General features: G+C 41.0%; 1 protein-coding gene across 1 annotated transcript in view; it reads left to right on the forward strand.

Moving 5' to 3' along the window:
• Positions 1 to 26,544, forward strand: part of vps8 (VPS8 subunit of CORVET complex) — a 73,233-nt gene that overhangs the window by 43,520 nt on the left and 3,169 nt on the right. The window contains exons 28-44 of the mRNA XM_089011752.1: positions 2,083 to 2,202; positions 4,003 to 4,059; positions 6,263 to 6,345; positions 10,068 to 10,152; positions 10,305 to 10,403; positions 12,719 to 12,808; positions 14,414 to 14,460; positions 14,669 to 14,813; positions 16,164 to 16,253; positions 17,204 to 17,371; positions 18,220 to 18,268; positions 21,193 to 21,275; positions 22,094 to 22,174; positions 22,336 to 22,505; positions 24,690 to 24,864; positions 25,622 to 25,666; positions 26,397 to 26,477. Of these exons, the coding sequence (XP_088867878.1) occupies positions 2,083 to 2,202; positions 4,003 to 4,059; positions 6,263 to 6,345; positions 10,068 to 10,152; positions 10,305 to 10,403; positions 12,719 to 12,808; positions 14,414 to 14,460; positions 14,669 to 14,813; positions 16,164 to 16,253; positions 17,204 to 17,371; positions 18,220 to 18,268; positions 21,193 to 21,275; positions 22,094 to 22,174; positions 22,336 to 22,505; positions 24,690 to 24,864; positions 25,622 to 25,666; positions 26,397 to 26,477 (1,668 nt within the window). The remainder of the gene's footprint in view (positions 1 to 2,082; positions 2,203 to 4,002; positions 4,060 to 6,262; positions 6,346 to 10,067; positions 10,153 to 10,304; positions 10,404 to 12,718; positions 12,809 to 14,413; positions 14,461 to 14,668; positions 14,814 to 16,163; positions 16,254 to 17,203; positions 17,372 to 18,219; positions 18,269 to 21,192; positions 21,276 to 22,093; positions 22,175 to 22,335; positions 22,506 to 24,689; positions 24,865 to 25,621; positions 25,667 to 26,396; positions 26,478 to 26,544) is intronic.

A 26,544-nucleotide genomic window follows, 5' to 3' on the forward strand; every position in this document is an offset into this window, starting at 1 on the left:
CCCACAACATCCAGAGCCTTTAGGAACTCTGGGCGGATCTCATCTACCCCTGGGGCCTTGCCACCGAGGAGCTTTTTAACCACATCGGGGACTTCAACCACAGAGATCGGCGAGCCAATCTATGAGTCCCCAGACACTGCTTCCTCCAAGGAAGGCGTGTTGGTGCAGTTGAGGAGGTCTTCGAAGTACTCTGCCCACCGGTTCACGACGTCCCGAGTCGAGGTCAGCAGCGCCCCTTCCACACTGTACAGTGTCAGTGGTGCACTGCTTTCCCCTCCTGAGACGGTGGATGGTGAACCAGAATTTCCTTGAAGCGGTCTTTAAGTCGGCTTCCATAGCCTCATCGAACTCTTCCCATGCCCGGGTTTTTGCCTCGTGACCACCGAGGCCGCATTCCGCTTGGCTAATCGATACCTGTCAGCTGTCTCAGGGGTCCCACAGCCCATATAGGCCCAATAGGACTCCTTCTTCAGCTTGACGGCATCCCTGACTACTGGTGTCCACCAGCGAGTACGGGGGTTGCTGCCACGACAGGCACCAACCACCTTATGGCCACAACTCCGATTGCCCGCCTCAACAAGGGAGGTACGGAACATGGTCCAGTCGGACTCAATGTCTCCCACCTTCCCCGGGACATGTAAAAAGTTCTGCCGGAGGTGGGAGTTGAAACTGCTTCTGACAGGGTATTCCGCCAGACTTTCACAACAAAGCCTCACAACACCTTTGGGTCTGCCAGGTCGGACTGGCATCTTCCCGCACCAACGGAAATTACTCACCACGAGGTGGTGATCAGTTGACAGCTCCGATCTCTCTTCTCTCGAGTGTCCAAAACATGCGGTAGCAAATCCGATGATACAACTACAAAGTCAATCATCGAACTGCGACCAAGGGTGTCCCATGTACATATGGACACCCTTATGTTTGAAAAAAGTGTTTGTTATAGACAATCCCTGTCGAGCACAGAAGTCCAATTACAAAACACCACTCGGGTTTTGATCGGGGGTGGGGGGGGGGCGTTCCTCCCAATCAAGCCCCTCCAGGTCTCACTGTCATTGCCCACATGAGCATTGAAATCACCCAGCAGAACAGGGAGAGCACTCTCCAGCACACCCTCTCAGCTCTTCAAAAAGGATGGGTACACTGAACTGCTGTTTGATGCATATGCACAAACAGTCAGAACCCGTCCCGACTGTTTGATGCATATGCACAAACAGTCAGAACCCGTCCCCCCAACCAAAGGCAGGGGGGAGCAACCCTTTCGTCTACCGGGGTGAATCCCAACGTACAAGAGGCGAGCCGGGGGGGCAATAAGTATGCCGACACCTGCTCTACGCCTCTCACCTGTGGGCAACTCCAGAGTGGAAGAGAGTCCAACCCTTCTGGAGAGGGCTGGTACCAGAACCCAGGCTGTGTGTGGAGGCAAGCCCAACTATGTCTCGTCAGAACTTTTCGACCTCGTACACCAGCTCGGGCTCCTTCCCTGCAAGAGAGGTGATGTTCCACGTCCCAAAAGCTAGCTTCTGTAGCCAAGGATCGCACCGCCAGGGTCACAATGCAGCCGACCCCTCTGGCCCCTCCCATGGGTGGTGAGCCCTTGAGAAGGGGGACCCACGTTTCCTCTCCGGGCTGAGCCCGACCGGGCCCCATGGGTGTATGCCCGGCCACCAGGCGCTCGCCAACGAGCCCCATCTCCAGGCCTGGCTCCAGAGAGGGGCCCCGGTGACCCATGTCCGGGCAAGGGAATACCAGATCCATTTACGTTTCTCTTCATATGGGGTCTTTTGAGTCATACTTTGTCTGGTCCCTCACCAAGGACCTGTTTGCCATGGGTGACCCTGCCAGGGGCATAAAGCCCCAGACAACTTAGCTCCTAGGATCATTGGGACACACGAACCCCTCCACCACGGTATGGTGACGACTCACGGAGGGGTGGCGTCCCTGGGTGGGCAAAAAATAAGAATTCATGCTTTTTGTAAAGCGGTAGTTCAGTAAAGCCTGGTTTTGACATAATGGCGATGTTGAGTCATTTTGAGCAAACAGTTTCTTTTATTTTTCCATCCAATGATTTTCTTGTTTCCATAGGTGATGGTGGACAACCCGGACTTTACACCATCCCAGGTGGGCGGTCTTTTCACATTTTTGGCTCGGCAGCTGTCAAAACCAGACAACACACTTTTTGTAAACAGAAAATTATTTGACCAGGTAAGCTCTTCCTGTCTGTTTCCATGCTATGCATAATACATAATAGACTTTTCGGGAAAAGTACTGCAATTACCGCCTTATTTGCAATAAGTATAAGGTGCTACAGATTATAAAGCACATCCAAAATAAATGGCATATTTTGTAGGGCATGCTGCATGATTAGGTGCATAGAATAGAAATACATTTCGTTGTACTAAGTTCATCCTGTCTACTTGATATCTAATTTTAAGCAGATTCTTTACTTACAGACAGTGTAGGTGTTCAAATATCTGACATGTTTCGGCGACTACTTCCGCCTTCGTCAGAGTGTCACGGATGTTGTTGTGACGCGCCATTTTTAGCTGGTGTTGCTATGAGGGCGTGACCTACCTGTCAGATCTGACAGGCAAGCCACGCCCCCCGCTGTCCGCTCGGCCCTCCAGGATACTGCTCCAGGTATTAGAGAGCATGTAAGCTCCCTCATCCCTGTTGATGGTCCTTGGTCCTCGCTTCCGGATTTCAATGGCCTCCCTGATCCTGATTGAGTTGCAACTCAATATATGAAAGCAGGTGCCAATAAAGCACCGGTCAGACCTCTCGCAATGTTTTTCTGTCCACGGGGGGGCAGCATATAGCTTTTGTCCATTTTAGGGCTATCTAGCTGGCTATCTAGCTATTTGCCATCTATTAGCTATCTAGCTGACTGGCTGGCTATCTCGCTGGCTGGCTACTAGCTATCTATTAGCTAGCTGCTAGCTTTCTATCTATTTGAGTTATTCCGGGTTGAGTGAACGCTGGTGCGTGTGGCTGCCACTGCTCACCCAGAGAAAAACCTATCCTGTGACTGTAAAGTGACCTTGAGAGTTTAGAAATGTGCTTATGAATTAAATGTATTATTATTATTATTATTGTGAGAGAAGAGGATGCACAAAACCGGGTGTGGTGACCCCTGAGGGGAAAAGCCGAAAGGAAAAGAAGAGGAGATTATTATTATTATTATTATTATTATTATTATTATTAACATGATTAACCGCAGCCAATGATGGCCAAGCAGATTTGGTGTGTCTTATCGTTAATGGCAGAAGCGTCGTCCAACCCCTGAGACCGATTCACCGACCCCCTAGGGTTCGATCGAACCCAGGTGAAAAAACAGCATTTTTGAGCCTTTAAACTGCTGCAGCCGAAACAAAGTATGTTACAGAAATACGCTGTCCAATAAATCAGAACATTGGTCGACATGTAACTCCCTCAGGATATAGCATGAAGCGCAACACGAAATCCATTTACAAGTAACATCCGACTTACGACCGAGTTCCGTTCCGACCAAGTCAAAGTCAAAATCCATTCAAAATGTTGACTAGAAACTAAATGACTTGCAAACTCCCCCTCTTAAAATGTTAAAAATAAGGTCTGGAGGTCACGGTCGTAAGTACGGGTGGTCGTAAGTCGAGCCGGTCGTAAGTCGGATGTTACCTTTATTTAAAAAAAAAGGAATTGTCACATTCAAATGAGTTGAATGAATCAAGCTTTTGGATTGGATTTACCTTTATTAGTCTCGCAGTGGATACATTTACATTTCACAGCAGCAAAGTTATGAAAGGAAGATGAAAGTAAGAAAGAAGTAGAACAACAAAATACAGGAGCTGCTGGAAAGGCAGCCACTCTTGCGGCGCCATCTTGAAGTCAAAAGAACTACAAAAAAAATAACAAATCACACTTGTCTCTTTGAAAGCCAGCCATTATTGTGTTAGTATTATTTGCAAGATTTTGTATAACCAACAGGTAGAAAGGCCACATACATCTTTGTTGTATTCTGTTCAGGTCTTGGAGTTCCTCTGCAGATCAGATGATGCCTCAAGACACACGGAACGACAGCAGGTTTGACTCAAAATACAGTGATATCTTGGCTTACGAACTTAATTGGTTCCCAGAGGAAACCATAGAAAACCATAAAAATGAGAATCATTGGTCCAAAGTTTTGGAGGCCAAATTTTGGCATGTCACCACATTGCTTGGGCGGAAGACAGCCTTCCACTATTCTTTAGCACAAGTTGACATGGTCGGCAACATTATGGCTATCTGCGTAGATCAGGGGTGGGCAAACTTTTTGACTCGCGGGCCACAATGGGTTCTAAAATTTGACGGAGGGCCAGGAGCATTTGGAGGGAATGTTTGGGCCGGATATACTAAAGCATTAAAGGACAACCGACGTCTCCGGACAAGTTGTGTCCATAATTTGTCTAATCGCTTCAAATGACTTCTATTGAGTGTATTTTACAAAGATTCCACCGCATATAGCTATATCTTGGGTTTTAAGACTCGCGCTGAATATTCCGGAAGACTTGTTTTTGAGTTTGTGACGAGTCCTCACGTCACGTCACTGAAGGAACGCCCCTGACCGAGAAAGGACACACTGTAGCAGTCCTTTGATCGCGCAATGTATTTTGCGGTACTTTATTTGGTCTGAAAACTTCGTGTTGATCCGTGTTGATGGCGAAATTAGAAGGAAAACACATAAATAACGCGATGGTGAATCCTTGTGTGTTGTGACAAAAATGTTGAGCCATTTCCACACGGAAGATTGTCGCCATCTTCTACCTTTTTTTGGGTGCGACAATCCCCCCCCCCCCTGATGCCTCAAAATGACACGGAATAAATTATTTAATCGATTGCAAACATGTATGCTTTCCTCTTCAGAACTATTTCAATCATATTCATAACTGGATGAGTAACAAGAAAGCATCTTCTCCGAATCTGAAGCCATTGTTTTGATTCTCGAGCAAGGCAAGACGTCTTGGCGTGACACCACGAACAAGGGGGCGGGACCTTCTGAAACTGGCCACTTCCGGTTTCGATTTTTTTAAGTCATTTTTATTGGTGTTTTTCTTTGACTAAAAATATCATACTGCATGTTTTGGGTATTTTAGATGCTATAAAACATTTTTCTGATGTCAGTTAGGAAACAAAAAAGTGATGTCGGTTGTCCTTTAAATCTAGTGTGTGCAAACCTCATAGCACAGTAAGAACACTACAACCCAATTTGGATTGGATTTGCCTTTATTAGTCTCGCAGTGGAGGCATTTACATTTCACATCAGCAACGGGATGAAAGGGATGTTTTTTGATTGAGGTAACCGAGGAACCGAGGTATCACTGGATAAAGCAATCTTCCTCTGTTAGTCTACATGTGGAGTTTGGATGCCAGCACACTACTTCAACAGATTTTCTTTGAAGACAACAGAGTTCACTTAAAAAAAGAATAATAATAAAATCATTTCTAAGATATAAATGTGCATACTCATGTCTAATTACAGATTTTTACAATTAAGTTTCACTTTGCACTTGTAAACCCAAGTATAATATGCAATTCAAAAATAAAAAGTGGCAAAATTATCAACATCCCTCAGCCCATCCATGTAAGACAAGAGTCTATTAACAATTATGAAAAACATTCACAGTGATAGGACGATTTTATATACACATCCTTAAACATCTGATGTTACTTTTAATTTCTACTCTTTTTTTGTATTTCTTAAATTTAGTCTAAGTTGTTACTTTACGTATTTGTAGATTAGTTTGAACTGTAAGTTGTTACTTTACGTATTTGTAGTGTGAACCGTTACTTTAAACATTCTTAGTTGAGTCTAAAAGTGAACTTTCACCTTTGGGTCTTGTAGCTGATAGGCTGTTTTGCCGTATAACTACCTCGCTTCCACTTGATGGAGTAACATGTCTCTTCACTGTCTGGAAGATTAAAGAATGTTTTGGTTTTCTACTTTGGTTCCTGCTTGTATTTTCCATTCAAACAAGTGATTGCTCATCAATCACAACACTGGATCTATCAACAGATTTAAAATCTCACTTGTCATGATCTGACAAGCGCTGTTATTGTCACACCTCGTCACAATAAAGAGGAAAAGGTGGTGTTTTTGACTGTACTACTTCTTACTATTGTCAATAAAATTTTCAAAGAAAATGCAAACTGTCCTAAAACAGAAATATAGCAGGGTAGCTGCTCCACTGCTAACAACAGCCAGCTGTTTTTTTTACATGACTGGGCTATGTGTGTTCTTGATTTAAAGGTTCTACTGCAGCTGCTCCAGGTCGGAGGTGTGGTCCAGTTTGATGAAGAGAAGCTGTTGACTTTGTCACAGAGAGCCAAGTTGTAAGTAGTTGAAAAAGAGAGAGGAATGACTTTTATGGACTGCCGCAATCTCCCCGCTGTGATGTTTCTTCGCGTGAGGGACCCTCGCTCTGACACACTATTGTTCTACAAAGCTAGATGTCGGTTGTCCTTTAAATCTAGTGTGTGCAAACCTCATAGCACAGTAAGAACACTACAACCCAATTTGGATTGGATTTGCCTTTATTAGTCTCGCAGTGGAGGCATTTACATTTCTCATCAGCAACGGGATGAAAGGGATGTTTTTTGATTGATTTATTAACAGTCTTTCAAATGTGAAAAAAACCCTTATCAGTTCATAAATTTGTTTCAAGGAATATGCAAGATATGGCATTTACATACTATTTTGCAGATACTGGGAGAAGGAAATGTAAATAGATTAAAATAACATACGCACTGTGATATATCAAGATTGCGTCTGTTTTTAATAAGTTTCAATTGAAAGTGGAAAGTTAAAGAAATCAACATTTATTGAAAAAAGCAATCACATTCAACATTCAATACATATTGTTACACAACGAAATACTCAAACTCAATAATATCTACTTGTGTTAAACTCCGCAAAATCATGGATGGATTGTCCTGACCGCGCACTCGACAAACTCGCCACGGACGCCCTCGCTCGCCTTCATGCGCAAACAGTACACGTGTATCGTTGCCATGCACACAAACATAGGCTACCTACAGTTGAAATTTGCATACTCTGCACAGCAGACAATCAGAAGCTGGCTTCCTGCTTTGGACTTTCCCAAGAACGCTTGGGAAAGTCCGAAGCAAAGTCGTGCGTTTGCACATCATTTTCCAAAGTAGATGCACAGATGTTTTAAATTTCTTACCAGTCCTTGCACCCGAACTTCCAGAACTTCATTCCCTTCTGAAGAATCCCTTCAGAAACTTTCCCGGTCTACACTGCCGGAGGCGCGGAAGCAGACATATCTCGACCTGAGATGGCGTTGATCAGTCACGTACGAAACGGAACCGAGGTATCACTGGATAAAGCAATCTTCCTCTGTTAGTCTACATGTGGAGTTTGGATGCCAGCACACTACTTCAACAGATTTTCTTTGAAGACAACAGAGTTCACTTAAAAAAAGAATAATAATAAAATCATTTCTAAGATATAAATGTGCATACTCATGTCTAATTACAGATTTTTACAATTAAGTTTCACTTTGCACTTGTAAACCCAAGTATAATATGCAATTCAAAAATAAAAAGTGGCAAAATTATCAACATCCCTCAGCCCATCCATGTAAGACAAGAGTCTATTAACAATTATGAAAAACATTCACAGTGATAGGACGATTTTATATACACATCCTTAAACATCTGATGTTACTTTTAATTTCTACTCTTTTTTTGTATTTCTTAAATTTAGTCTAAGTTGTTACTTTACGTATTTGTAGATTAGTTTGAACTGTAAGTTGTTACTTTACGTATTTGTAGTGTGAACCGTTACTTTAAACATTCTTAGTTGAGTCTAAAAGTGAACTTTCACCTTTGGGTCTTGTAGCTGATAGGCTGTTTTGCCGTATAACTACCTCGCTTCCACTTGATGGAGTAACATGTCTCTTCACTGTCTGGAAGATTAAAGAATGTTTTGGTTTTCTACTTTGGTTCCTGCTTGTATTTTCCATTCAAACAAGTGATTGCTCATCAATCACAACACTGGATCTATCAACAGATTTAAAATCTCACTTGTCATGATCTGACAAGCGCTGTTATTGTCACACCTCGTCACAATAAAGAGGAAAAGGTGGTGTTTTTGACTGTACTACTTCTTACTATTGTCAATAAAATTTTCAAAGAAAATGCAAACTGTCCTAAAACAGAAATATAGCAGGGTAGCTGCTCCACTGCTAACAACAGCCAGCTGTTTTTTTTACATGACTGGGCTATGTGTGTTCTTGATTTAAAGGTTCTACTGCAGCTGCTCCAGGTCGGAGGTGTGGTCCAGTTTGATGAAGAGAAGCTGTTGACTTTGTCACAGAGAGCCAAGTTGTAAGTAGTTGAAAAAGAGAGAGGAATGACTTTTATGGACTGCCGCAATCTCCCCGCTGTGATGTTTCTTCGCGTGAGGGACCCTCGCTCTGACACACTATTGTTCTACAAAGCTAGATAGCGAATAGCTAGCTGGCTGGCTATTTGCTATCTATTAGCTAGCTAGCAATCTAGCTGGCTGGCTTTAGCTATTTATTGGCTATTTGCTATCTATTAGCTAGCTGGCGATCTATCTGACTGGCTATTAGCTATTTTTGTTTTTGCTATTTTCTATTAACTAGTAAGCTAGCTTTCTATCTGTTTGAGTTACTTCCGGGTTGAGAGAACGCTGGCATGTGTGGCTTCCGCTGCTGACCCACAGAAAAAATCATGTGACTGTAAAGTGACCTTGAAAGTTTTGAAAGGCACTTACAAATGAAATGGATGATTATTATTATTTGGATTGGATTTGGATTTGCCTTAATTAGTCTTGCAGTGGAGAAATTTACGTTTCAAAGCAGCAAAGTTATGAAAGTTATTATTATTATTATTATTATTATTATTATTATTGTTATACTTTATGCAGCCAACCGTAAGCCATCTTGGCGGATCGGGCCTGAACTCGTTGACAACACTTCAGCATATTGGTCGCTGATTGCTCAGGCTTGGTGGCCATCGCGTAAACTTCCAATGTCTTTGAACGTGCGTGTGCATGAAGCACAGTACGCAGCCAGTTGCAAGCGAGATCGGCCGGAAAAAAGCACGCAATCGAAAATATAACTTACAGCATCTCTGTCCAAACATTTTTCAACATTCTCCACCCGCAAAAATGTTTGTATGTACCTGTCAGAGATGTTCGATCGGACACTGTGGACAAAGGCTCGAACCCAGAAATATTGTCTTTTACTGCCAGCAGGAGACATAGCCATTCATGACAGACGCCTGAATTCTGCAGCCCTCTGCCAAGCTATTTATTGAGAGTACAGTGTATGCAAATTAAAGTGATACATTAGTAAAACATAGTTTCCTTGATTGTAACCAATAAAACATTGTCTTTTACATGAACTGATACATTTGTAACCTGGCTAATGAGCTCTTCCTGTGAAGGAGTTTCAAGTCGTAAATTACTCCTGTGATAAAGGACAACATTCGTAATGCTGATGAGGTGATACCGGAGGGAGGGGGGCAAACAGGCCAGTCGTTAGTCAGGAATGTAGGAACAATCAGTTGACCACAGGGAGTGGTCCTCTGCTCCCCCCAACCTGAGAGTAGGGACCTATCATAGCTGTGTCCAGCACCACCATGTCTGGACATTAGGGATATATAAATAGGGCCGATACGACCAGTAAGACTTTAGTTCGCTGACGAAGCCTCTTGGATAGGAGGCAAAACGTCCGACACCTTCAAAAAAGTACAGATGACGGCTGAAGAAACCTTCTCATCCTGTGATAAAGGAGTTTCCTAAGTACTAAATTCTGTCCAGGGCCAGATCTCCGAGATGAAGATGACAGTTTAATAAGCTGGGTCTGTTGACCTCAGATTGACCCCAGGTTGTCTGTGCTTCAATTGTGTATTCGAGTCACATATGTTCACTAAGCATATAACCGCATGAAAATTTTAAATATGATAACTTCTTTTTCTCCATCAGTACCGTAATGGCGTAACTCGTATGTTCGCACGTTGGGGAGCGTTTGTCCTGATTTTGTTTCCGTTATTCAACACAGCTACCAAATTTTGGAGTTTCTTTATGAGAAGAAACGTATGTATGACAAGACCATCGACTGCTACCTAAAAGACCCTCTGAGAAAGGTAAACAAAAAATACTTTAATTCTAAATGGCTAATTTATTTACTCTTTTTAATAAATATTGCCATTGAATTCCCAAATGTAGGTTTAGTAAAAATTAGGAGACCCTTTCTTGTTGGTCAAGTGAAAGAAAGTATTTCTTTGTGTATGTGAAGGGGGAGATCTTCAGCTACATCGACCACCTGATGTCAATGTCAAGTCACACATCAGAGGACAAGCAAGCGACCAAGAACAAAACACTGCAATGCATACAGGTCAGCTCATGTGCATTGATGAACACAGGAAAGTCATTGTTGTGCCCTTTATTTGTTGTGGTCTTGCTTTCTGATTAATTGTGGATTTAAAATACAGTGATACCTCGGTTTACGAACCCCTTGGCTTACGAACCTTTCGGTTTACTAACGTTAAATTTATGAACATTTTACCTTGGCATACAAACTATTTTTCGGGACACACACGGAGCTGCCACAATGAGTGATGTGTCATTCGCGAACGAGCCCGTTCTAACAAGAAACTGGCAGCCGGCTTGTTTTGGTCCTCTATTCCCCGCCCCCAGTCGTCTGTTAAAGCTACGTGATTGGTCAAGAACGCAGCAGTGAGGGGGTCGGTGTTACAGACAGAGAGAGAGTGAAGCCATTCTCCAAAAAAGAAAATGGCAGCCAACATGTTTTTTGTCCTCTATTCCCCGCCACCAGTCTTCAGTTAAAGCCACGTGATTGGTCAAGAACATAGCAGTGAGGGGAGGTGGTTTAAACATTAGAGACAGGCAGATGACAGAGAGACGGAGAGAAAACTTCGTTCAAAGGCAGAGTATAGACTGCAAGGTTAAAATATCCCATCAATCAGGCTCCACAAACAACCCGCACAAGCCATCTGTACACTTGATGCAAAAAGCTATCAACCCAGCCAAACAGAACACAATTGATGAGGAACAAGGTAAAATTATCGCAGAGAAAGCACCTACAAGTGATCATTCCTCAAGATGGTGAAAGAAGGCTACGTTCCTCATCAAGTGTTTAATGCTGATGAAAATGGTCACTCCATTCCATCAAGCCATCAACGACCATCACAAAGGTAAATAAAACGACTTTATTATACAGTACAGTTTATTTCTTTACTTATAATACCATAGCACATTTAATATCCATAAAAGAAGGTAGATTTTGTGTAGTTTTAACATTACAAAGTAAAAATTGTTTTATGAGGACCTGGGAACGGATTATTCTTATTTTAATGGCTTCCTATGGGAACAATTTTTTGGGATACACACTTTTCGCCTTACACACTCTGTCTGGGAACCGATTAAGGTCGGAAGCCAAGGTATCCCTGTATGCTTGTGTCATCATGAAGTGAGGGTAGACAGGTGGACAAATGTTATCACATTATGTTGTTATTATTATTCAATTATTACATTTTTTACTAGTTGGTATGATAGCATTATTAATATGAAAAGCAAATTAGTGACAGTTGATCATCAAACCAGAGTAACCACAGTGAAAGTGAAAGTTCGTGGATGCTCTCTGTGCACATATAAATCAACCCATATAAATAAAATTATTTGATATAGTGTATTTTTTACATGAGTAATTTGTTTTTCACGTAATTTTACATGATTTGTGGTAGTTAATTAATTAAAGGGAAAAAAAAAAACTGAGGAGCCGGATCTGTTTAGTGAGCCGAGCCAAAAGAACCGGCTCTCTGAAAAGAGCCGGAATTCCCATCACTAATGTGTCCGCTGTGGCCACACATCAGTTTCACGCCAGTTTCACGGCGGGTATGGGCAGGGCACATTCGCGCCGTTCTGCTCCGATTGGCTGCGTAGCGTACATGAACTGTACAGCATTATTGGATGGACACCTGTCACTCATTGAGTTACATTGCAAAATGTGCGCTGCATAGATGTGCTTGTGCGCTTTGTTGTGTGTTCTGTATGTAATATGTGACAACCTGTTAAATGCCTGATAACGTAAATACAGTAATACCTTGACTTACGAATGCTTTAGCTCACAAACGTTTGGCCTTACGAACTTTAAATTCGCGAGAATATAATCTTGGCATACGAACTAGTTTTCAGCGGACGAACCAAACCACACAGCGCCAGGGTGGCTGGCAGACTAGTTTTTGGCGGTCAAACAGCGCCACAGTGGCTGGCGGACTAGTTTTCCACATCCCTTTGAGTGCAGACGTGGTTTCTTATCGAGTGGAGTACTTTTGCTATTATGGGACCGAAAAAGACCCCACCACAGGCTAGTGTTAAGCCGAAGAGGACACAAAAGAAAATTACGGTTGATAGCTAAACTAAAAGCTATGATGGACAGATCAACCTGATGACTGTGTGTGTGTGTGTGTGTGTGTGTGTGTGTGTGTGTGTGTGTGTGTGTGTGTGTGTGTGTGTGTGTGTGTGTGTGTGTGTGTGTGTGTGTGTGTGTGTGTGTGTGTGTGTGTGTGTGTGTGTTGTGTGCGTGTGTGCGTGCCTGTGTGTGTGCGTGTGTGCGTGCATGCATGTGTGCATTATCAATTTGTCACATTTTACCATGCTAAATTTTATCTTTCCAACGTATGTTTACAGGAACTCATCACATTTGATACAAACAGGTCCGCTGACCTGGTTGTGCGTCACTTTGCTGAAGAAGTAGATCAAATTGTTGGCCTTCTTCCGGTAAGGTTCACACATAAACAAATAAACATGTTTTATTTTGTCATTTTCATGTCTCACTGACCTGAAATACAATAACAGTTTTTACAAGGGCATCTGACGTAAAAGCTGGGCCAAAACAAACATGCGTATCATACCTCTGAAGATGGAGGTTACTGATTCGCTTTGGCGACCCCTTGAAGGGAAAAGCCGAAAGGAAAAGAAGAAGAAGACAAAATGTTTTAAAATATGAAATGCACTGATTTTGTTGGCTTGCAGAATTCAGACACAAATGGTTGATGTCCATATCTTAAACCCATTCTTAATTATTAGCACTTGGTTTTAAGTCTGCATAAATAGAAGTGCAGACGACAGAGAGTGAGAAAATTTATAGAAAACACAGTGAAATTTGGATTCCGTTCAACTTTATTGATACAGTAAAGTCTCGTTATATCGATATCGGATATATCGATAGTCCCGGTTATATCGATACTATTTCTATGCACGCACGGAGAAAATTACATGCAAACAGGGTCGGATATATCGATAGTCCCAGTTATATCGATATTTTTTCGGACTCCCTTGAATATCGATATAACGAGACTTTACTGTAGTTCAAAGGCAGAGTGTCTATCTAGCTATATAATAATAATAATAATAATTAATAATAATTAATAATAATAATACATTTCATTTATAAGCGCCTTTCAAAACTCTCAAGGTCACTTTACAGTCACATGATAAGTTTTTCTGTGGGTGAGCAGTGGCAGCCACACGCGCCAGCGTTCACTCAACCTGGAATCACTCAAAAATATAGCTAGATAGCTAATAGATCGCTAGCTAATATGTTTCCTGAATTAAATAGCTGGCTAGCTAATATAGCTATAGCTAGCTAGAGAGCTATAGCTATATAGCTAGCTATATAGCTATAGCTACTCTGGATGGATGGCTAGATGTAAAGATGGCTAATGGCTATATAGCTAATGGCTGGATAGCTAATGGCTAAATAGCTAGTTTCCCATGACCAGCGCTTTACACCCAAGCATAAAAAAACAAAACTCGAACAAATTCGGGAATGGCGTTCCACGTCATATTTTCAATTCCCGAATAAATTTGGTAATGGCAGTGAATGAGGTAAGGAACAAAAATATGCATTGAAGTATTTTAAGAACTAGTATATGATGTCAGTAAGGGTAAACCTTTTCCCGCCTGTGGAGCTGCTGGATGAGGTTATTCGACTTCCACCCTCGGTCGCTAGAGCAATATAGCTGGCTTGCTAGCTGTCTAGCTAGTTAGTTATTAGATATCTGTTGGCTGGCTTTCTATCTCTTTGAGTTACTTCCGGGTTGAGTCACACTCCAAAAACATGCATGGCAGGCAGATTGACCACTCCAAATTGTCCCTAGGTGTGAGTGTGAGAGTGACTGTTGTATGTCTTGTGTCTGGTGTCCCCCGCCTCGTGCCCGAAGACAGCTGAGATAGGCTCCAGCAACCCCCGCGACCCTAATGAGGAATAAGCGGTACGGAAAATGAGATGAGAGATATATCACAACAGTTTGATAAATTTAGATGAAAATAGAAATTCCTGCTGAAGTTAATTTTGTCTGTTTTTTTTTCCTGTTTTCACAGGATGACAAGCTGCATTTCAAGTTTTTGTCTTCATTCATGGAATCATGGTCTGCTTGGTTGTTCTCATAGAAACTTATTTTCCATATGTATAATGTGTTATTTCACTGAACACGCAAGTTTTATTAATTTTCTTTCTCGCAATATTTGTACAAATGTGTATATATATATATATATATATATATATATATATATATATATATATATATATATATATATATATATATATATATATAATTATTATTATTTTTTTTTTAGGGAACATCATTATCCAGGGACCTCCCTTCCATTTGAACATGATGTACACACGCATCTGTTGGACCTGATGTGTCGTTTTGCCCCCCAACAGCTCATGATTTTCCTCCAAACGTCACAGCAATATCGGTTGGAGGAGGCCATACAAGTATGAAAATCTGTTTCTTGTTCTTCGGGCAAATATTTAAATGTTACACATTGAAAAAATCTTTGGTTTCCTCATCACTAAAAATACAGAAAGTGAAAATGGTACAAAATCTACTAAGAGATGACATTCTGGTCCAAGTGGTGGGCTTGAAATCGAGGTTTTTTTTGCCTGTTCCAAAATTCATCCGATCATACTTTAATGGATCCAGTGTGTTATAATACAACCAATCAACATGTAAATTAATATATGAAAAAAGAAAACGTTATCAACAGTGACAAGTCCATACAGTAAAGTCTCGTTATATCGATATTCAAGGGAGTCCGAAAAAATATCGATATAACCGGGACTATCGATATATCCGACCCTGTTTGCATGTAATTTTCTCCGTGCGTGCATAGAAATAGTATCCATATAACCGGGACTATCGATATATCCGATATCGTTATAACGAGACTTTACTGTATTTTGGATTTATAATCGTGAACTATCTTTGTGGTGTCATGTATTGTCTATATAGCTATCTAGCTAGCTAGATAGATAGCTATCTAAGTTGTCCTGTGACTGTAAAGTGACCTTGCGCCAGCGTTCACTCAACCCGGGAGTCTCTCAACTAGATAGAAAGCTAGCTGGCTAATAGATAGCTACCTAGATAGCTATTTGTGTTAAGTTCATTCTGTCTCCTTATTATCTGTTACAAATTAGCTAGATTGCTATTTAGCTAATAGATATATAGCTAGAAAAGCTATATGTCTTTTGTGTGTTTTCACATTAGTAGAGGAAATGTTTGGAATACTTATAGAGCGGACAAAAACAGTGACGTATTTCCTGTAGTACAGAATAAAAGTAGTGTTGTGTGGAACTACTTTTACTTGAGAGTATTTGCTGGTGTCAATAAAGAGGCAGACTTTTATTCCAAAATCATATATTCAGAAAACCACTGAAACTAATTCCACAGCTTGAACAGTTCTATTCATTGAAAATCCATTCACTCAACTAAGAATGATCTCACATTAGTTACAGAAAAATTATATCTGTTCTAAATGATTAAATAATGTACTGTACTGATAATTCATCATTAAGTACAGCTGATCTCTATATAACAAAAACTTGAAATTAAGTAAAACATTAAGTTCAAGCCACAATATGCAGTTAGAAATTTTGATTCAGTGATTCTTTGCGAACCACAAGAGAGAGCCTTGTGCTTGTGATACATTTTGATTACTGCTACACATTGTTAAATATATTATTTGACTTTATTCTTGTATGCATTTTTTTACTCGTCATGACATGTAATTGATACTTGCATTTAAGTTGACCATCTCACTTGTATCATTCTTTCCATTTATTTAGATCACTAAGAAGTACCACCACAGTGAAGCTACAGGTTATCTGCTAGAGAAGAAGGGAGATTTTTATGGAGCATTTACAGTTTTGTTAGAGGTACTTAAATCATGATTTACCCATACATTTGATAGGAATGGCCGTGTGTCTTTTCTTCTCGTTCATTTAAAATGATGAATACAGTGATACCTCGGTTTACGAACCCATTTATGAAAATTTTACCTTGGCATACAAACTATTTTTCGGGATACACACGGAGCGCCACAATGAGTGATGTGTCGTTGGAGAACGAGCCCATTCTCTTAACAAAAAAATGGCAGCGCCTGTTTTTGTCTTTTATTCCCCGCCCCCAGTCTTCGGTTAAAACCACGTGATTGGTCAAGAACGCAGAAGTAAGGGGGGCGTGTGAGTTAAACATTAAAGAGACGGGCAGACAACAAAGAGAGTGATAAAATGGATAGAAAAAAGTGAAATTTGGACTCGTTTCAACTTTGATAATTCAAAAGCAGAGTGTAGACTGCAATGTTAAAATATCCCATCAATCAGGCACCAGCCATTTGTAGACTTGATGCAAAAAGCTATTAACCCAGCTAAACAGTACATAATTGATGAGGAACAAGGTAAAATTATCGCAGAGAAAGCACCGACAAGGCATCATTCCTCAAGATGGTGAAAGAAGAAGTGTTTAATGCTGATGAAACCGGTCATTCCATTCGATCAAGCCATCAACGACCATCACAAAGGTAAATAAAACGACTTCATTATATTGTACAGTTTAATTATAATATCATAGCACGTTTTTTTATACATAAAATAAGGTATATTTTGTGTAGTTTTAAGGCTTAAAAAATTTGAAAGTAGAAAATTATGTTTTATGGGGACCTGGGAACGGATTATTCTCATTTTAATGGTTTCCTATGAGAAATTAATTTTGGGGATACACAGTTTTCGCCTTATACACTCTGTCTGGGAACCAATTAAGTTCGGAAGCCAAGGTATCGCTGTATCTGTTTCTCTGAAACATACATTGTCAAATATGTCCTTCATAGGCATTAAAAGTGCAGCTTTCTCGACTGAATGATGACCCCATGAGATGGCAGAAAGAAGAGGACAAAGAAAATGAGTCGATTCTGTTGAAGAGAGTAGAAAATTCACTGAATGACCTCATCGCTTTGGGTCATCGCAACTCTCAAAAACTCCAGCAGGCACAAATCAAGGTCATTTCTCATAGTATCTCAACCGTTTTCCACTTCTCATCCTAAATGGCTAAGTATCCATTCAGCCATTAAGGTTGTTTTATAATCTGTTGATACTCACAAAGGACACCGGCGTGGAGCGTATCCCAAAACAGTGACATTTTGACTTGTTTCAACGTTGATAGTTCAAAAGCAGAGTGTAGACTGCAAGGTTAAAATATCCAATCAATCAGGCTCCACAAATAACCCGCACAAGCCATCTGTACACTTGATGCAAAAAAGCTATCAACCCAGCTAAACAGAACACAATTGATGAGGAACAAGGTAAAATTATTGCAAAGAAAGCACCTACAAGGGATCATTCCTCAAGATGGTGAAAGAAGAAGGCTACGTTCCTCATCAAGTGTTTAATGCTGATGAAACCGGTCACTCCATTCCATCAAGCCATCAACGACCATCACAAAGGTAAATAAAATGACTTTATTATACAGTACAGTTTATTTCTTTAATTATAATACCATATCACATTTATTACATAAAACATTTATTACATAAAATAAGGTATATTTTGCGTAGTTTTAAGGCTTAGAAAATTAGAAAGTAGAAAATTATGTTTTATGGGGACCTGGGAACGGATTATTCTCATTTTAATGGTTTCCTATGGGAAATTAATTTTTGGGATACACACTTTTCGCCTTACACACTCTGTCTGGGAACCAATTAAGTTAGTAAGCCAAGGTACAGATCAATGAAAAGCGGACTCGCATGTGTGCATATTACTGTACAGACAGGAATGGGCTATTTAATCATCACCTCTTCTTTTTAGAGCATGCACAACAGTTTCATGTATGTTTTTTTCTTGCATACAGGAGCTCTGGTTTTCATTGTTGGAGACATTGATGACTCCCCAGAAACAGGGTAAAGTATTCTGTTATCTTTGTTTTGTTTGTCAATACAGCACTGCAGTGATCTCTTGCTCTTTCACACTTTGATTCTGCACCCTTGCTGCATCGCATTTTTTTTCTTCAGGAAAAATAAAACATTCATAAAAATTTACCTGTCAACATATATGTTTTACTTGTAGTTTATACGTTTTTTTATCATTTCATGGTGGAACATGCACATCTACTCCAAGCTAAATGTTGAAAGCAAACACGAAGCTGTAGCATCCATTGTCTCACATCTCCTGTCCCATGTAAATTCGCTTCAATTCCAAGCCGCGACAGTTCCACATATGCATCAACGCTCAGCCCTGACGCTCCTTTCTTCTTGTCGCGGGCTCCTCAAGCCATGCATCCATCCAGTCGCAGACTGTCCAACAGCACCGACCTTTCCGCTGAACAAAGCGGGGCTGTAAAGATGCTGCCCATTACTGGCGCAAAAAAACACAATTGCCCCAGAGCTGTCCAGCGATGACAATGAAATGGCACAGACATTCTTCCGTTGATGACATTTTTCAGAAAAAAAAATCCTTGGAAAAATGTGGGATTTGCTAGCGACAATTGCAATATCATGGTTGGAAAGAAAAGCGCTCTTCCGTCAAGCATAAAAGAAAAAAAATGAGGCTGCATTTAGTGTAGTATGTGTCCCCTCAGCAATCTTTGCCTAAAAGACGGACTGAAGACATTGCCAGTAAATATTGATGACCTACTGATTGATATTTTTTTATTTTTTTATCAACAGTTCTAAACAAATTCAGGATTTTCAAGAGTTCCAGGACCTTACAAATTTAGAGCAAGAAAAAATCTTCAGGCACTGTGCAAGTCGATGGTTAAAACTACAAAAAGTTGTTGTTTAAGACAAATTGTCTTAAACAACTAAACAAGGAAGTATAAAACACAGACGCTCTCACAGTCGTAAAATAAATTCACACGTACTGTAGTATGACGACATACAGTATATCCTTGGGTCTTCAGTAAGCAATTACTGAAGCTGCTGGCACGCATTAGTTATTATTAGGCATCGCTCCCTCCCCGCTTTGGCAACACTTCAGCTTGGTCATCCTTGGTGTCCTTTGTATAAACATCCAGCCCTTGAAACCTCTAATGTGTCGGTGTGTGCGTGAAGCACAGTACACAGCCAATCGCAAGCAAGCTCGACCGGAAAAAGATTCGGAATGCAAAATCTAACTTACAGCATCTGTGTCTCAACATTTTTCGACATACTGTACCTGCAAAAATGTTCGTATGTACTGTTCTCCGTAACTGCCCAACATTCGTTATTTGGGGAGCGTCTGCATATCTGAGGTACTAAATTTTTCAACATTACGAGTCAGACTTGACAAGTCTTCGAACATCAATATATTGGGTGATTTACATCATATATACACCTAACATCCTACTTACAACCAGGTTCCATTCCGACAAAATGGTCGTAAGTCAAACGGTCATAAGTAGAAATGCATTCAAAATGGCAGATGCGAGGTTTATACGACAGGATAATATTTGATGTCAATCTGTTGTTTTTAAGCAATGTTTTCTATTGAATACTATTATATACCGAAATGTTGACAGTTCATTGACAAATCTTAGAACTTTTAGTGTCATTTTAATCATTTTATATTTCGTATTATCGATTTTTATTACTGTGACGGCACACACGCTTTCTGCTGACCCAAATACGCACGGCTTCCCACGCCGGCGAGCTGTTGAAAAATCGCTCTCCCTGCTAACGGAGAAGGCAGAAGAGGTCACCCAACACACACGCTGGGACTCGGGGACGCCAAAGCAAAAAAAAGTTCTACCGGTTGCCCTCTCTCTGGCCATACTCCGCGCCGACGTGGGGCCCGACTCAGGGGCCGTCTGCTACGACGACTCGCCCAACCCGCCACCTCGCCGTGACGCAGAACAAACTGTCTCAAAGAGGCACCGGCGCTGACCGTGAGCCCGACGCGCCGTTCGCGTCGCGACGATCCCACCCGCTCGAGCGCCGACACCCCCCCTTTCCCCACGATTACTGTGCGAGTGAGATGCTGTCAGGCTGGAGAAAATTGTCATACGCATTTGTTAAGAAGAAACAGTTGCTGCGGCAAATAAACATCCTACTTGTTCGATATTGTCACGTTCAGATTGACAGCTGGGGCTAGCCTCCCCGCTTCCACCACCTTCATCAGGACGCCGGGTACTAAAACGGGACGCTATCAACTTGTATTTGTACTTTGTATAACCCTGGACTTTCTATATCTTTGGTGTTCGTGTTTCACCAAGTCCGAGGTTACCCCCCACAACCCGTAAGTAGTATCTTTCAGGATTGTTCCTTTTTTGCACCACCGTGTGCGAGTTGCTTTTCACCATTGGCGTAGTATGCGGGTCGGATTTCCCTATGCCCCCGCACTCGTCGTTTTTGATATTCTTTATTTTTGATTATTCCCCTGGTCCTCTTTTTGGGACCAGCGCTTTGTGTTGTCTGTTTGTGTAATAAATCATCCTGTCTCTGTTGCTTGCTTGCGGATCCAGACATTCAATTTCACTTCGCCTTTTTCGGAACGTGACAGAGCTAAACAAGAAGGAACATATCAAGTCTTCATTCTACCAAATGCATTGCAAACACGCTGCAGAGTTCAACAGCGTTGCCGTAGCGGTGGCAGCCGTAGAATAAAAAAAAAAGTCTGGCGGTCGTGGTCGTAACACGTGGCAGTCGTAAATAGGATGTTTTGAAAATACTGTATACAACTACAATAACAACTACTGTATACAACTAAATAATAAACATAAATGATAAAACACTAGTACATGACATTTGTGGACTAAGGAATATGGAGTTTAGACTTAGTCATGGAGATCTGGCTTTTTAAACAACTCCACCAACAATTAATTGAGTGATTCTTTTTTCCCTCCCCTTAGTCTTGAAGCACATGACAATGAACGTTCTCAACAATATGAGCAGCTTGGTTTCACTGCCTGCTATCATACATCAGATACTGCAGGTATGTAGATTTTTTCTTTTAATGACTCACCTGTTATGTACTTTGCATACTTGTGGTTCAAACACTGGCAGGCCCAGTCAGTTTTATGTGGGGTGGCAGAACATTTGCTGGGGTAGGTGGAGGATATAACCCCCGCATATGTACACACACGGACACACATTTTGGATTGGATTGGATTTGCCTTTATTAGTCTTTAAATTGGAATTTCATTTTTGGTGCATTTTCTGCATGTCACATGAATAACATAGCCTAATGTTGCTCATTAACCCAGTGCGTGTAGGCTATGCAAAAATAATTCTCACATACGGCTGCCACAAACGAGAATTTTAGTGGACGATTACTCACAGACAGTTGTTGCAATCTAATCTAGTACCGTGATACCTTGTTTATGAAATTAATTGCTTCCCAGACAGATTGTGTAAGGTGAAAAGTGTGGATCCCAAAAAACAATTTCCCATAAGAAACCATTAAAATGAGAATGATCCTGTCCCAGGTCCCCATAAAACACAATTTTCTAAGCCTTAAAATTAGACAAAATATACCTTATTTTATGTATAATAAATGTGCTATGATATAATTATAGAAATACAATGTACTATATAATAAAGTCGTTTTATTTACCTTTGTGATGGTGGTTGATGGCTTGATGGAATGGAGTCGCTGGTTTCATCAGCATTAAACACTTGATGAGGAATGTAGCCTTCTTTCACCATCTTGAGGAATGATCCCAAATTATGGCACTGCATTTGTCTGCATGGAATTCAAAAATGTCCATTTGTTTCATTCATTCACATTTGACTTAACTTTGTGCCTTACAGAGTCCTATTTATCAGAAAGGACAACTTGCAGAGATCCAAGGTCTTATTCTTGGGATGATTGACACTTTCAACTATGAACAGGTAAATTAGAATAGGTACAAATGAATTAACCATAGATGAGAAGGCTGTCCATTTGAAAGGAAGAATAAATCTTTCCCTTTGGTCATACTACTACAAGCATGCATAACTCATTAAACACAAATAATATTTCTCATGTACGTACTTGTTGTTTTGTGTTGAAGACTTTATTTGAAACAACCACCAGACTTCTAAATCATGACCTCCACTGGTCCCTGGCTCATCTGTGCACCGCCGTGACAAGGGGACTCCACCCGAGACAAGACTACTGCAACTTGTGTCTACAACAGTACAAGCGGTGGCAGGACCCATCTGAGCAGATCCTGCTATTTAGGTAACACCAGCTGCATTCTGAAAATTACATACATCATTACGTCGATCGCGATCTACTGGTCGATCGCGGAGGTAGTACTGGTCGATCGCAGCGTGACAGTAAAAAAAATATTTGTCACCCTATCAAACGTCCCCTCACCTGATTGACATACAGGGCAACCATTCAGATGACAACTGAATGTTTACCTTTAGGTTGCCGTGCATGCGTAAACAACGGCGCTAAACGCAGCAAAATTTACAAGCTACTCAGCGAATTACCTCAGATTTTAAGCCCTTGCTAAAACATATGGTGATCAAAATGAGTGAGAAAGCGGGACCAAGTAAGGGGGCAAAACATATCACTTTCATACGGAATGGGAAAATGTGGAGCGCCATTTTCGGACTGTTCATGGAAAATACGACATTGACTTCACGGCGAAAAGCCAGCTGAGAAAGAGAACGGTGGACGAACTAAAATCCCAGTTGTCCGGACAGCAGTCATTTTTCACTCAACACACTTCAAAAGCGAAAGTCGCCACGGAAGCATCTTTCCGGGTGTGTCACACCATCGTTAAAAACAATAAGTCCTTCCAAGACGGAGAGATGGTAAAAGAAGCATTCGTTGAAGCAGCTGACTCCTTGTTCAGAGACTTGGACAGTTCTGTAACTTACTCACACATGAAAAGTACCCCAACTTGAGGAAATGTGCTACCTCCTTGACTGCATTATTCGGCTCCACTTATTTATGTGAGTCAGCCTTTTCCTACATGAAGATCATTAAGTCCAAATACCGTTCCACCATGAATGGAACATTTGGAAATGTGCTTGAGGCTGGCTGTCAGCAGCTACTGTCCGGACTATGCATCCCTGGCTGATTCAATTCAGTGCAAGTCATCAAAGTAAACTCAGGCAATTACAAAAAAATGTTAATAGTTATTTATTATGTTATGTATATGTAGTTATTATGCGTGTTGTGCAACATTGGCTTATTCAGTTATGCAAGGTACATCAACATACATTGTACATACAAAGAATCCTTAAAACATTTGAAAATAATTATGTTTTGCATTTTGATCTTGGGTAGATCATTTTGACTTGGTAGTTTTTGTAAGTAGCTCGTATGCTGAAAAAGTGTGAGCACCCCTGACATACATGGACCCTTTCAGGGACAACTGTTACTACAGTGGACAACTTTTGCGTTCAGGTTCCAGGGTGCATGGACGGGTTAATGTCGGACAATTCAATCTTGATATTTATAATAGTAATAATAACAATGATAATGATGGTGGTGGTAGTTATAGTAATTGTTGTTGTAGTTGTTGTAATAGTAGTTGTCATAGTACTTGTCATAGTAGTAGTAATCGTAGTAGTAATAGTAACAGTAATAGTAATAATACATTTTATTTCAATCGCCTTTCAAAGCTCTCAAGGACACTTTACAGTCACAGACAAGCTTAGATACAAAAATAAAATGCAATTCACAATTCAGACTCAACGTGTGACTGTCATAATACAGGTGTACGTAGTAGAAAAAAAGTGTACATATGTTTGATTTTATTTTAATAAATATGTTTTTATTTCCTGTCCAATTTGTAAAAAAAATACATCAATAAACAAAATAAAAAATATATATATGTTTTTCACTCATTTTTACATTTTTGAATGTTGCTGTGCCGATGACTATTTTGTGTTTGGGAGCCTTTTACTTAGCGAGTTGCATGTTCTGTAGCCACAAGGGACACAAGTCTTCTTATGCCTGTCCCAAGCCCGGATAAATACAGAGGGTTGTGTCAGGAAGGGCATCCGATGTAAAAGCTTGGCCAAAACAAACATGTGGATCAAACCTCTAAAGATGGAGGACACTGATTTGCTAAGTTCTCAGAAATGTGTCTTTGATTGAACTGTTTTTCTAACCCGTCCCCCTTCTCCTCATTGCTGCGTGTGTCTTTAATTCTCCCCTCCCCATCTTGACCAATGACGTGTGTTTTTAACCGAAGACTGGGGGCGGGGAATAGAGAGTGAAAAAAGTCGGCTCCCATTTCCGGCTCCTTCTTGGGAGCCGGCTCTCTTCGTTCACTTCAGAGATCCGGCTCTAAGAACCAGCTCGTTCGCAAACGACACATCACTAGTAGACAACTAACTAACCACTCATCCAACACAATGCAATTATTTTCTCAATAGTACCGCAACTCTCTTGTTTTCTCAGCTGTGGTCACCTGTACCACAATCAATGCCTGCAGCAGCAAAGTAAGGACCATGGGTTAGGAGGTGCTTCAGAGCAGCAGCAGCAGTGGAGTTGCTACAAGTGTTCCACCGTTCACAGAGGAAGAGGCCGTCAGTATACCGTACCAACGAGATGTCGCAACACATCCCTTACACAGGTCTGTGTATTTTGCAACTAAAACTGTGCCATATAGCTGTTGGCTGTCTGGTTATCTATATTCACTATTTATTTGCTATTCATTAGCTAGCTAGTAGCTGTCTGGCTGGCTAGCTGTTGGCTATCTTATTACTGTATATATTAGCTGCTGGCTAGTTAGGTTTCTATCTATTTAAGTTACTTCCGGGTTGAGTGAATGCTGGCGCGTGTGGCTGCCGCTGCTCACCCGCCGAAAAAAATATCCTATGACTGTAGTGTCCTTGAGAGTTTGAAAGGTGCTTATAAATGATATGTAATATTATTATTATTATTATTATTATTATTATCTGGCTATATATTCACTATTTATTTGCTATCCATTAGATAGCTAGCTATGAGCTGTATAGCTGACTGTAAGATGTCTGGCTGGCTAGCTGTTGGCTATCTGGCTATATTCGCTATTGATTTGCTATCCATTAGCTAGCTATTAGCTGTCTAGCTGATTGTAAGCTGTCTGGCTGGCTAGCTGTTGGTGATTTATTAGCTATTTATTCACTATCTAATAGCTGGCTAGCTTTCTATCTATTTGAGTTACTTCCGGGATGAGTGAACGCTGGCGCGTGTGGCTGCCACTGCTCACCCACAGGCAGAGCTACGGGCCGGTAGTTGGTTGAACACAGGGTGGAGTTAGACAGACTTTGGACATGATGAAGCATGTATGATGTTTGTAGCATGTTTTTCAACAATAACCTTACTCTCATCATTGTTTTCCGTCGTAGACTGAACTTTCATCTGTTCATCATGACAAAGCTCATAGAAAGAAGGTAAGGACTTCACGGGGATCTCAAGACAAAAAGGATGAGTTGTCATTTTCACCTCATCAGGTTGCAATTAGGCAGTTGTAAGCACCACATGTCTGCTTTATCCTCACAATGCTTGTGGAGTGCAATGGAGCCTATAGCGGCTGTCTTTGGACAGTAGGCGGCGTATACCCAAAATGCTTTCCAGACAATTACAGGCCACACGCAGACAAAGAACAATCCACGCTCACTCCACACTTAGCGGCAATTTTCGAATGTTCCATCAGCCTATTGTGCGTGTGTTTGGAATGTAAAAGGAAACTGGAGTACCCAGAGAAAAACCACACAGGCATCGGGAAAACATGTTAAACTCCACACAGGAAGCCGAAATTGAACCCACTAACTCTGCACTGAGGTTGACACGATAATTTACATTATTATTGAAGATTAAAAGTATGTTAATGAGGTCAACAAAATGACTGAAACACCTCGTCATCATGAGGTGTGCTGCAAATAGGGGCCTGGGAACGGATTATTCTCATTATAATTGTTTCCTATGGGGAATTAATGTTTGGAAGACACACTTTTCGCCTTTTGGGACACTAAGTCATTTTTATTGTTGTTTTGCATTTGACTAAAAATATCATCCTGTGTGTTTTGGGTATTTTAGATGCTATAAAACGTTTATCTGTTAGGAAACAAAAAATGGTGTCGGTTGTCCTTTAAAGTTTGTGCGTTCCTTACTGTCATGCAGGTTTTTGAGGAGGTAATGCTGGACTTTCAACAAGAACAGTCCTGGAATCAGCTCAGCTGTTTGTACAAAGGGCCATCTAGGGTAAGTGTTTGACAGCACTGACATACTCATGGTTGACACTCGGAAATCTGGCAAATTGTCTGGAGCA

This window comes from Hippocampus bargibanti, linkage group LG13 (assembly GCF_051943395.1).
Source record: "Hippocampus bargibanti isolate YZ-2025 linkage group LG13, ASM5194339v1, whole genome shotgun sequence".
Classification (NCBI taxonomy): Eukaryota; Metazoa; Chordata; class Actinopteri; order Syngnathiformes; family Syngnathidae; genus Hippocampus; species Hippocampus bargibanti.